The sequence below is a fragment of the Emydura macquarii genome, unplaced genomic scaffold, assembly GCF_026122565.2.
Source record: "Emydura macquarii macquarii isolate MOO-44397 ecotype Brisbane River unplaced genomic scaffold, CSIRO-AGI_Emac_v2 contig_295, whole genome shotgun sequence".
Taxonomy (NCBI): domain Eukaryota; kingdom Metazoa; phylum Chordata; order Testudines; family Chelidae; genus Emydura; species Emydura macquarii.
Window position 1 is genome coordinate 1,971,792 of NW_027130432.1, and position 13,749 is coordinate 1,985,540.

A 13,749-nucleotide genomic window follows, 5' to 3' on the forward strand; every position below is an offset into this window, starting at 1 on the left:
CTACAAAATACGGCCTGTAAAATAAATAGAGAGAGAACTAGAATGATGTCTTAGAGGTGCATTGCTTCAGTGCTTGAAACATCATGTATACAGAAATCCGGCCACAGTAGTCAAGACTGTGAAGATCAATGTTTCGTCACCAAAGTACTAGCACTGACTTGTTAGTCGTTCAATTCAAGTTTTATTCTTTATTGGGCCATTCTAATTTTATGGATTCTTACTCAGCATAGTTACTTACCCTCCTCAGCATTTTTACACTGCGGCATTTATTGTCACTATTAATGTTTTCTCATTTTCATGCCTTGCACTTTGACAGTATAATCAGGTACAAGTTTGATCATATACTGTGCATAATAAACGTAAGATGAAAAGTGATGTGCAGATCAGGATTCTTGGAGGAATTTGATTCTGTACCAAAGCCATCGCTAATTTGCTACAGCCAACTTACTTATACTTAGGAGCAAAAGAAGGTCAAAGAGAGAAAGCTGAGCACCTTGCCAGTATGATGATCATGCTTAGGCTCATGTCTACCTACAACAACCCTCTGTTTTTTTTAATCCAGTGCACTTGAGGAAGGTGCTCTGGCAGAGAGGGTAAGAGAACTGACTTCACCAAATGCTTCATTTTATTCATGTCCATATCTAGCATCCAGTCACACTTGTGCTGTGCACTACATGTGGATTTGTAGAATCAAAGCCATCAAAAATGGGTCCTGTTCTAATAAATGGACACAGCAAAGCAATATAAATCTAGAAAGCAAAATGCTTTTATATCTAGCTTCATTTTTTTCTTTTTTCACATCTAAAACTCTTCACATTCTGAGAATGTCTTCCCTTTTCTTATCTCTGCAGATATTAAAAAAATTATTTAGTGCAGTCAGATGCTCTTTTAGATGTTTGTGCCTTTTATTTTTAGTCCTCTCCATGCAACCAAAACATTTAACAATGATTGTTTAACCAGTTGTGGCCCAACTGGTTTATAACAAGGGTTGGTCTCACCTCTGCTTGGGATAAATAACTTTAAAAAAAAGGTTCATGCTGTTTGACCTCCTCTCCCTCTCTCAACAAAGGGAAAAGCCAACCATGTCTAACCTGATTAAATTTACATGAGGTACAGTGACTGTTGTAAATGACCATTGTTAATTTCAGTTGTTTTGCAAGTGTAATGGGGTCTTTGTTATAATTTGAATTCCTTTGCCATTGTGAGAAAGGAAGTGATTCAGAAATGGCCATGGTCTTTATCTACATAGGAAAAATTTTCTAACTATAAGGATAGTTTAAGTGCTGGAATGTGTTAGCAAGAGAAGTTGTGGAATCTCCATCATTGGAGGTTTTTAAGAACAGGTTGGACAAGCACCTGTCAGGGATAGTCTAGATAAATGTATTTGGTCCTGTTTCAGTGGGAGTGGATGGATTAGGTTATGAAATACACAGGAATATTAACACCATTCAAGTTAGACTCATGGTGTCCTGGCACCCAGCCCAGTGCACCATTCTGTATGCCAAAGAGTAGTCTATGGGGCAGACACGCTCATTATAAAGAGTCTACATGACGGGGTGCCCAAATGCATGAGTGTTGGGCAACTGGTCTCCAAAGCAAGAGCAATAAAACTTTGGAACATTGCTAGGCACTTCACACCAGACTGAGATCAAACAATCCTTGGTTTTATTATTGGACTTTTCTTACTACTCTAGGTGAACAGATGTTTGTTCAATATTCTAATAATATGTGAGGAGAAAAATGCATACTGTAGCTAAAGAAAATTCCAGGTAGTGATCATTGTGGCTCCTATTAGGATACAAGTCCTGTAGAGTTTTCAGTAGATTAAATGATCCTTGATGCTTTTAAGAATGCCATATAAGAGAAATCAAGTCTGTACAAACAACATTCTAAAAAAAGAAACAGCTGTTCTAACTAGGGCCATATCTACCTTAGCGAGCTTACCACCCCCCTGAATGGCGGTAGCTATGTTGAGAGAGAGAGTGTGGGAATCAGCTGCCTTTCTTTCCTGAACATCCTTTGGCCAGTAACCAATGGGACCAAACTGTTCACTCATTTTAACTGCAGAAAGGAAGTTGTTTTGTACTGGTTAGACAGGAAAGGGAACTTGTGAAAGCCAAACATTAAGAAACCTTTGCATTCTCAATTTTAATTATACTTTGGTAATGGGATGGATTACTGCCTGAATGTTGCATTGTTAATTATGTTTGGATGTCAGTGTATTAGTCAGAGCCCAGATAAGTAAAATAAACAGGAGCACAACATACCCTTCCTTATGCTTACCTCAGATTGATGTTGTTCTGACAGGGCTGGAGGAAGGTAGGCCTATGCTTGAGCTGTGATATATCTGAGAATTTTTGGTAGTCTTGAAGGAATGTTTACAGGAAGGCATCTGAGGAAGGGCTAAAATACTTAGATCAGTGGTTCTTAACCTTTCCAAACTACTGTACCCCTGAAGCCTGAGTCCCACCCCCACGGGGCTGAGGCATGTAACTTAGTTTCATGGCGCCCCTGTGGCTCCAGGCAATTGCCTTTCTTGCCACCCCCAATACCAGATCTGCACTTGCGACCCCTCTAAACCCCCAGGTTAAGAAACACTGACTTAGATGATGTCTACACTAGAAGTGCTTTAGTGGTATAGGTATACTAGCATAGCTGCCCTTTGTACCAAATAGTAAAATCACTGCTCCTGAACAAAACAAGCTATCCCAGAAAAACTGTAGTTTTTGCCAGTATGACTGCATCTAAATCAGACTTCTGCCAGCAAAACTGTTGCTCAGGGATCACACGCCTGTTCACTCATAACCAACACAGGTAATACCAGCAGAAGTCTGTAACACAGTCAGTCACAAGGGTGATGGATGACCTCCTTTCACAGAGAGCATTCCCTCTTAAATGAAACCTTAGACCCCTTTGGCCTTGTGCCAAGGCTGAGTGACATACTCCAGCCACACACCCCAGCTGGGCTTCTTTGTAGACAATTCATTGGGCTTGTGCATGGGCCAGTAGTTGAGAGACGGAATTGATTGCCCTTAATAACTCTTATTGAAACTCATCTTCAAGGTGTTTCACCCTTTCTGGGCAGGGTCAGTGTCTAGAATCGACTGGCCACATCAAGGCCAGGCTGCTTTTACAACACAGAATACAAACCGGCAGTTAGCACATACACTGGAAGACACAAAACAAAATGTAGTTGGCAGTTTGGTACAGACATATCGGTTTCTCACACGTACCAGATACAGTGCTCTACATTTTCACAGTGTTGTACAAACACTAACTTGTTTACCTTTGATAGTGGCAATGCTTAGAGGACAGCGAACCTAAGGAAACTGCTCGGATAACGATAATCTTTGCTGTGTAGAGAGTTACCATTCAAAAGAAACTCATTCCACCACTCTGCAGCTGAGATGTCGTCTTAGGTATTTGATGGCATAATAGAGGGATTTTTTTAAGAGGAGGACGGTAGCTAGTGTGCAAACTTTACAAAGAATGGTTTGCTTTAAAAACCTTGATTTTAGAGTAGCACTGTTGTGTGGCCCATACACTGTTTGGCCCTTCATTGCATTGTATTTACGTTTGAAGAGCTGAGGAGGAGGATGTAACTGGATTATGCTATGAAATCAGGACAGGTGGAAATTTTGCATCCATGCTATCACTGAAGAAGTTTCCACTCATTTGTCTGAAGGTTGCAAAATGATTTCTCCACTCCCTGTTGCAAAAAGCCCATTTGAGGCACTTCTCTTCTGTCCCTGTAAAATGAAACTGTTCTCTAAAGCATTTTGCTAATAATCCATCTTTTCAGAGCCCTGACTCAAATTAATTTCAATCTTTGCAATTCTATGGGGAGGGAGGGAATATAAAAATGGAAAGGAAACTCATATGTCACCTTTATTTATTTGTATTTATACACTCATTCCATATAAGGAGCACTTTTCCTTTGCTCTAGGCACTGCTTGTGACACACATCTTACATGTGGACTACTCCAGTATCCCCTTTTTGCTCAGTAATAAATATACAATAACCTGGCATCTGAAAACCTGATGGATATTTTTATAATCTCCTGCCACAGTCCTTCCACTCTTCCAGCTCAGGAAAACAAATCTTGCAGAGGGCCTTGAAGGTTGATACGCTAGAACTATTTCAGACTGGGTGGGGGAGTTCCAAACCAGAGGGGCCGTCACTGAGAACACCTGCCATCTGTCCTTTCTCCCGGCTCCCCCACTGCTTCAACAGTGCCTGTGTGGCAAGAGAAATGTATACAATCTTTCAGATAAGTAGGTCCTAGCCACATAGCGATTGGAACTTCCTAAGGGGCAAGGCCTTCCTTATTCATTAGTAGAACTGGACAAACCATTTCTGATGAATAATTGAGTCAATGAATTTTGCATCTTGGTAGAAGAGCCATAATAAGAAATATGTTAGAGATGAGAACACAGTCAACATGAACTTGTTTAAACAAGTATTTGCAGAATGGGCCTGATCCAAAGTCCATTGAAGTCAAAGGAAAACCTCCCATTGATTTAAGTGGACTCTGGGTCAGCATCTGTTTGCCCAGCTGCATGCCATAGATGATAGTTAGCACATCCATTGACATGCCCTACTACTGTAACTTATTTTCATACTTACAGAGATTAAATGAGAGAGAGGCTAAAGGCAAGTTTCCATTCTGTCTAAACTTAATAGTTGCTTTGAAGGCATCAGAGGCATCCCTGCCCTACCAAATTAGGCTATCCTAAAAGTTTTAACTTTAAGTTCTGAATGTTAAATAGGAGTTTCAAAAGTATTTTCAAAACCTTCCTGAGTTCTCTTTCTTGAAAATCTTGTTCTACTGTGGATTGTTTTCTTTCAGGTATCTGAACGTTTGAATCAGCCAGGAGTAGCCATAGGCTTGGCTTGGACCCCTTTAGGAGGTGAGATCATGTTTGTAGAAGCCAGCCAAATGGATGGAGAAGGTCAGCTTACTCTAACTGGACAGCTGGGGGATGTCATGAAGGAGTCGGCACATCTTGCAATTAGCTGGCTGCGCAGCAATGCAAAGAAATACCAACTAACTAATGGTATGTGAAAAACACAAAACAAGAATGTTGGTGTGAGCCTAATACAGCATAGTGGTGAATACCTGTTGTAACTCTCACTTAAGAGATGCATAAATGCAAGGCTTATGATGTTTCTGTGATGACACAAAATGTATCATATTTTTCAGTAATGGATTATAACAACATGCTGATTAAGTCTTATTTAAGAACATTAAAAGAATTATATTTACCTTTAAGGAGAAAAGGGCCTGCTCTACTGTGCTGAAAAAATCAGCCATAAATCGCTCCTTTGTGGTTCCTCCTCTGCCTGATAATGTTTAGCCAGTTCTAAGGATTCAACCCCGTGTTCTCTTTGATTATTAAGTGGCTTTACCTATTTAATACAACTTTAGATGTTTAAAATTCTATCCAGTTTAAATTTCTAATTTTACTTTTTTCATCATTGTGCTGCTTGCTCACTTTCTGGTTCTCTGTTACTAACCTAGTGCTATGGTGTTTGAGAGGTAAATGCCTCAGGGCAGTTTATTTTTCAGAAAAACACTTTGTTTTATAAAATAAAGTAACCATTTCTATAAAAAGTTGTTTTGGAAAACTTTGTTTAATAAGCCTTGTAGACATAGACTATTTGACTGGCTTTCAACATGTTTGGGTTGTAATAGAACTATTAAACTGTGAAACACAAACATCTTTTACCCATGAATAGCCTGAGAAAAAGACTTCATCATGAAAATGAGTTTTAAATCTAGTACGATTTAATCAAGAAAATAAAAAGTTCTAGAAGTCTGCAGCATGGTTTTGTGACCTGTTCTCAGGAATTGAATAGCCAAATAATAAAAACCATCACAATAAACATGACTGACTGACCGACCTTCTGTTGGTAGTTTTAGCAGAGGGTCCAAGGACCAAATGAACGATTTCTGATTTGGCTACAACATATAATCTGTAGTGAGTGTATCAGGTAGGATGGTAACCAGAAGCAGAATGCTACGTGGTAATGTGAGATGTGTTCTGTGTCCCATACGGGAAGTGCAAGGGGAATATGTAGACTTCATTCAGATCTTTATTAAAGGATCAGATTAGTTTACAGGCAAGCAAGCAGTTTTCTCTGGGGTTTTGGGGACTGTGGTCCATTGTTGAAAGATTGTGGTTGGGGTACAGATCACAGTTAAGGTGTATTTTGAACCTCTAATGATTTCCAGAAATTATTAGTCCTTTATTACTGATTCCATGTTAGAGTTTCCTGACATTTAACTTGTAAGCCACCCTGTGACTTCTAAACATTTTAATTTTTTGTAAGTAAATTTGCAATCTTAATTCATTGTTAAATTATATTTTTTATTTAGGAATATAGTATCAGGGTGGATTGATTTATATGAAGGCAATTTAAATTACTAAGGGGAAAGCCTCAATTTAAATAATTGATTTTAATCAACTTTTCTATTTGTTCTTCAGTTATTTTCTAGAGAGGTGCATTTTCTCATTGGTTGACATAACCATTAAAACATGTTGATTTACAACTAAATAGAGCCTTTATACTAGATTTGGTACATCTTTTTGCTAGCTAGGAGGATATGCTATAAACTCTAAACATTTATTTAAGTGATTAGATAGCTTAATATTTTCAGATTCTTATTGTACATTTATAGTCTATTAAAAATGGTGAATGATATATTGCTTATTTGCTAGATAATTAACTTTTAGCTCATGGTTTGTATCAGGCTGCATTAATATAGTAACTGGAATTCAAATATACAGAACAGTACATAAAATTTATTTTTATTAAAACAATGTTTGAATACATACATTTTTTTATAAAAGGTGTTCCACAATTAAACAATTTATTATTAAACAGAGGGCTTAACTTTTGTCAGTGAATTAAATTGATTTCAGGTCAGCTTGGGAAAATTTTCAAATATGCCTAAATGAAAATGATTGGCGCTTGAGTTTCTAATTGCCTTAAGTCTCTTGAAAATGAGACAGTCTGTTATTTTGTCCTTCAAACTTTTAAATCTAGTAGATCTCATTCCTTCCCTTGTTTTTAATGATTGATTGGAAGTGAAAAAAGTGATTTTCCTACTTTTTCAACTTCCAGTTGATTTCTCAACTTGAATGAAAATAATCTTTCTTTGCCTGCAGAAGAGGCTATTACTATCAAAAACTGGTTTTGCACTTCCACAAACTATGGCTCCAGGTGCTTTGCTAGTGCTGTTTTTTAAATTGTGAACTGAGCCAATCAGAGCTCGGGTAGGGAGAAGCTATAAAGTAGGAGAGTGAGACTGCCCACATAGGCTTAGTGGATGATGCTGATGAGATACATGATGGTGTCTCCTGGAGTCAAAGGCTGGGTCCCACTGCCTGTGATGACTTTACCAGTCTCTTGAACCCAGTAGCATGGCTCCACAGGATCAAACCCTTAATATAGTACATGGCCTATTATGCCATTTATAAAGCTTTACTTTAAAAATTAAATATTTTATTCCTGATTCATTCTTTATATAGAAAAGCAGCCTTTTTTAACTCAAAGATTTTGATGGAGGCTCATGGATTCAGCATATTTATTTCTACTTAAATGTTTTAAGAGATTGTAATAAGTTTAGGCCTTAAACACATTTTGTATTAAATTCTGATTTCATTTTAAATGGGTTTATTTTTTAAAAGAAAAAATTATAATTTAAATAAAAAAATCCAATTTTTTCCCCCCAAAAATAGACTTTTATCCTATTTAATATCACTAGCAAGCCACCTTGGCTTAAGAAATTTAGGTTTTTCTGGGTCCTATATAGTGTGTTTGGGGTTTTTTTTTTTCTTTCCATTTTTAAGTGGACTGTTTTCAAATAACACATTTGCTAAGAATTCTAGTTCTCCATTGGCCTTTTTAGAACAATGACAAGGAACAGTCCAGGTTTAAATTTTCCACATTCAAAACCATTCTCTTTTCTTTAAGCTTCTGGAAGTTTTGATCTCCTTGACAACACTGACATCCATCTGCACTTCCCAGCTGGAGCTGTCACAAAGGATGGACCATCTGCTGGTGTTACCATAGTAACCTGTCTTGCCTCACTTTTCAGTGGGCGGCTGGTGCGTTCAGATGTAGCAATGACTGGAGAAATTACACTAAGAGGCCTTGTTCTTCCAGTAAGTCACATTTGGAAAAGATAACCTATATTAAGTTAGCACTGTGGGCTTTTCCTCTTTATGCCAACTGTAAGATGAATTAGTCATTTTTTTCAAAGCTACTTACCCAGGTGTAAACCTTGTAATCTTTCTACAGATCATTCCTAGACAGCTCTGCATTCTTTCAGTATAATTAGGGTAGACACACAGAAAACAACTTATAGTTAACATCCAGATGTACACTACAAAAGTTACCTGAATTTATGTAATTTGCATGAAAAAGTTTAGTATATGGGTGATGTTTTCAATGGAACAGAAGTAGATAACTTAGATTTATTACTTGTACAAATTTCCTTTTCTAAAATTCACAATATCCATTTACATTTCCTACATGTGTATTGCAAATAAAGCATTAATTCCTGGGGTTGGGGGAAAAAATATATTCTTTGTATTGACAGGGTGTTTTTATTATGGTGGTCTATGTAGAGAGGATTAGACTACTATAATAGCATACACTTTATTTGTACAATTAGCATATGTAGGCATCACAAACGTGCTATGGCTATGGGCTGAAGTTCAATCTAAACCACAAATGTTTTTCTTCCCCTTAACACTAAAGTATGGTGTCGATAAAATCTGGCTTTAGTCAAGGCCCTAAGCTCTTTTTGAACATAATTATAGCAACTATGTGTAAAGAATTGAGTTAAGTTGGGTGTAGTTTAGTTATAGAACTATACTATACTTAACATGAACAGTATTTATTTCACAATTTAAAAACTACCTTAAACCATGCAATTAGGAGGGCAGTGCAAAAATGTCTATTATGTAGTATTATATTACCATAGCAGCTTGCAGCCCAGCCCAAGTCCCCAGAATGAAAAGACAGTCCCTGCCCCAAAGATCTTACAATCTAACCATAAGACGGAAGTGGATACAGACAGACAGGGGAATTCAAGGAAACAATGAGGCAATATTGGTCAGTATGATAGGTTGTGGTATGAGCAAACAAACAGCCTAATTTTTATAGGCATCAGGCAGCCAAAGGGCTTTGAAGGAAGCTAATGAGTGGAGTAGATTTGTGGCTATTTATAGGGAGCTCCTCCAAGCATGAGAGGCAGCATCAGGAAAAGCACAAAGCTGCTTGTTTGAAAATTTAACAAGTAGGCAATGTAGGCTGGCATTATGGGCTGATGAGAGATGGGAGTTGACATTCCAGTAGTGAGTAAGAAGTGATAGGGTGGGGACAGGGTGTGAAGAGCTTTGAAAGTGAAGACAAGCCACTTATGTTTGACAGGTGATGTTAGTGAGAGGCTAGGAGAATGATCTCTGCAGCAGCATTCTGAATGTGACCAGGGCAAAATTGCATTTGTGAAGGCCAGAGAAAGAGGGTGTTGCAGTAATTGAGAGCATTTACTCTGATCTCAGATTTCCAAATTAAATATAGTTGTTGCATCTTAAATAACATAAGAGATCTGGCACAGTTTTTTGGTCAGGTCATTAAGTACAAACTGCAAATACATGCCTGTATTAGCTGTTTTTGAGAAATGCTCTTCTATCCTTTCTGAAAGCTGGCTCTTGAAAGTCCAGAATCCTGATGACACTCACATGAGGAGCCCATTGAATTCAAAAGGACTTCATGTAGTAGGACACTTTAGGGCAGATAGTGGGAGTTAGCAGGACTGGGCCCTTTTTCTATTTTGTGATAAGTAGGATTGTTTGGTTTTATTTTGATGTTAAAAATACAGAATCCTAATTTTGCATTCTAACTGTGCTTCATCGTAGCAAAAGGAAGCTCTCTCCCTCAAGGACTTTCATTGGTTTAGGATTTATAAGAATGCCAACTTAAGTCCATTCTTTATGGTCACTTTCCCACCTGGAATACTTTATTTTTTAACTTAAATTCCTGAGCAAAGACTGACCTGTTTAAAATTCATTGATTTGTACCCAAGAAATGCTTTTTAATGCCTTAGCCTTAACTGCTATAAGTTAGAGTAGCTCATTGCAGTCAACAAAACCACACCACCTTACAGCAGCTGAGGAGCTGGCTCATTAATTCCAGTAAGAACATCATCTGACAAATTTTGAGCATTTTGGAAAGCTCTTTGTCAACCCATTCTGTTTGCAGTGAGGGGGAAGGAAAGACAGACCGTTGCATAACAACTTGTTTGAGATCAGACCTGTCACTTGCAAGACTTTTTTTAAAAATACATATGATGTGTTTAGAATGGTAATCCATGTATTACACTTATGTCACTGATTGTTATAAGACATTGTCAAAGATGTTTGACTATAATGGCAAAGTTACATTTTCAAGAGAAACTTGTTAATTTCACTTTTGGCTCATAAAGCCTAATGGCTAACATTTATTTCAGAGTGATAGTTTGGTGCTAACTACTATGGTATTTATGGTGCTTTGTACTAGATACCAGACCTGGTTTTTTAGAGAGAGAATAAAAGTGGCTCATGTTTCTTCTCACCCCATAGTATGATTAAGCTTGGTGGTAGAATTTGAGAGAGAGATGTGCAAATAAACTTCTATGGCTCTAAGGGCATCACTAATCTCCTAGCCATTACAAGATACTAGATCACATATCATAAACGTTGGTCTAAAACTGAAATTTCTGTCATGCAGGAAATTGATATTGACACTTGTTTTCTTTCTGAAGTAGGACAAACTCAAAATATCAACTTTTCACAAAATAAAGTTCTGAAAAATTCTGGTTTGGTTTGTCAAAATATTGACAATTTTGGTAATTTGTAGTGTTATTGTAGTTGTGTTGATCTCAGGGTCTTAAAGACAAGGGGGGATGAGCTAATATCTTTTATTGGACCAACTTCTGCTGGAGAAAGATGAGTTTACAACCTTCTTCCTTTCCCACACTTGAAGAGCTCTGTGAAAGCTCAAAAATCTTGTTTCTTTCACTAACAGAAGTTGGTCCAATAAAAGATATCTCACCCACTTCTGAAAGTTGACATTCCTAACTCACATTTCCTGTCAGTTTGTTGAAGCAGATCTAAATATTTCCTTTTGGATTGGTTTTACTTTAATTTGTGTTGATCCATTCTTCCCTTCCCATGATGCACTACAGCTTTTGCTTTCTTTGGATGGTAAAGTGTCCATTTCTGTAAATTTTGCAGATAGGATTAGAGGTGAAATGCACTAACAAATTATGAGGTTTGTTCAGCTCAAGACAGGAGACTTAAAGGGAGTGCTGCTCTTAAACACTCCTACAAAAAAGGATTTTCAAAGCCAACTGCCAAAGGAGCACAACTGTTTTGTGATGAGGGCTGCTCAGTCTAAGGTGCTTTTGAAAATCCCCTCCAAGATTTTTCCATTCTGCTAGTTTTTTTTTCCTGAACCAATAAAGTACACCACCACCAAACATTAATTGGTGATTTCTTTCCCACTTACCTGCATATTTCATGTCTCTTTAGCTGTAAGATTTCATACTGTGAAAGAAATAATTTTATTCTAGTAATTTGTTAGTGAAATAATGATCCCTCTTTGGATTCTTTGAACAAACTCCATTAAACATACATAGCGGCTACATATTTTGGCCCTACGTGTAGGGATTCACAGCTGTAGTTGGGATGCTTGGCTGCCTTTTGAATGTGCTACAGCATGTATTTTCAACTGCTTGAAAAGTATAGTTGTTTGCATAAGTTCTTTTGTATGTAAGGCTTTATTTTTAAAATAAAGGCTTGTCTACATGGCAGAGGGAGGCAGATATACCTGAAACAGTGGCCTGCCTTTCCACCATTAAGGCTTGGCTCTGCCCTGCTGTGCACACCTTAGTGATATTATGTTAATGGGAATCATAAGGGAGATAAGAAAAACGCTTCTAAAAAAACATCTATGAAGATGGGTGCAAGGAAGGCTAAGAGACTAATGAGGTCTCATGTTTGAGATTCTTGAACCTGTACAGCTGGAATCTTTGTTGGGCCAATGAGGTTTCTTCCTCTTTCAATAATCATGTTGCATTTCACATTCCAGCAGTTTAAGGTTAATATGCACCTGTTTTCCTTACCACTATGAGCTAAAATGATTGCCAACCCTTTCAAATTTTTCTCCTAAAAAGTGCCACTCTTGAAAACCACTCCATTGAAAAGATGCCCATGCAGTTTAAGCTCTCAGTATTTACTGAATTATGGATGCACATCTGGGATCCTGTCTTGTTCACTTAAGATTTAATTCAAAATGCCTCATGACTGCTCTGCTTGCAATCATCATAACTAAGTAACTTTTCTTTTTAAATTGTGTGTTTAATAGGTTGGGGGAATTAAGGACAAAGTCCTAGCAGCTCACAGAGCTGGACTGAAGAGAATTATCATTCCTCACAGAAATGAAAAAGACCTTGAAGAGATTGCAATGAATGTGCGGCACGATTTGAGTTTTGTTACTGCAAGCTGCCTGGATGAAGTTCTGAATGCAGCTTTCGACGGGGGATTTTCAGTCAAGACCAGTCTTGAGCACTTGAATAGTAAACTTTAAGCCGATTGGGCGAGATATCCTGCATGTCTACATTTAACACTCATGTTCAACTGTCAGGTGGTAAAAATGGGACCCTAGTGATACAAAAAACAGTGATGTGTGATGCCACCCATTAAAAGTTAGGCCTGACTTTGAGTGGGGTCTCAATCTCAGTTCTACTTGACTATTAGTAATAGAAAAGTGCTCCTGCAGCTTTATATGTGCCAATTTACTAAACAAGTTTTACATATAACAATTCTAATCAGCAGCATGGACAGGCATCAGTGAAGGAGAGTATACATGCTTGCAAACCCCAGCAGACACCAGAATGTGAAGAAGAGTAGGGGTATATTTTTAAAAGCATCTAACTCAGTTAAGCATTTTTGAAACTTTTGCTCTAAATACTTAATGTCTCTGATACTCTAGTTTTATGTTTACAGTACACAGATGGGTATAATGATAGCTTTAGTGATAAGGTAACATTTGTATTATATAAGTTATCCATATTAAACTTCATGTAATTAAAGTAAATGCACTTACTATTTTTCAGATGAGCTATCAGTAAAGACTGCTTATTTCCCCAGAAAAAAAAAAGTTACTATGCATTAATGTCCTGTGTCTAAAAACCTTGCAAAAATGCATGTGTTAAAATATTACAAAACACGAATTTCAGTGTGATTAAATTTAAAAGAAATGTAAAGCGTGAGTCCCAGTTAAGGTGGTTGTGGTGCTCAGATACCATTGCCAGACTCCTATATTCCCGATTTTGTTCATTTTTGGATCAAGGACTTATTTTAAGAGCCTAATCTTAATACTCAGTTGTGTATTTTCAAGCTTTAACACTGCCAGCCTACATTTATAGCATTTTTAGGCCAAACTGTTAAAAGCTAGGAAATATTTGATGATGCAGTTGCGGACAGGTCCCTTAGGTTAGGTATGGGGGAAGAGTGGTTAAAATAAGACTTAAGACCCATCTCTCCCACAACTATGAGAAAAGTTTCTCATCTTCGTCAGCACAAGTATTTAATACACATTTGTGATAAATGAAATGGAGTCTGTTTGGGGGGAAGGGAGGAGCCCCCATAGATGTGGAATAAAATATAAGATTTCACTAATCGGAGTTACAG

General features: G+C 37.5%; 1 protein-coding gene across 1 annotated transcript in view; it reads left to right on the forward strand.

Moving 5' to 3' along the window:
• Positions 1-13,391, forward strand: part of LONP2 (lon peptidase 2, peroxisomal) — an 84,171-nt gene extending 70,780 nt beyond the window's left edge. The window contains exons 13-15 of the mRNA XM_067550562.1: positions 4,851-5,058; positions 7,982-8,172; positions 12,422-13,391. Coding sequence (XP_067406663.1) covers positions 4,851-5,058; positions 7,982-8,172; positions 12,422-12,643 — 621 coding nt within the window. The 3' untranslated portion in view covers positions 12,644-13,391. The remainder of the gene's footprint in view (positions 1-4,850; positions 5,059-7,981; positions 8,173-12,421) is intronic.
• The last annotated feature ends 358 nt before the right edge of the window (positions 13,392-13,749 follow it).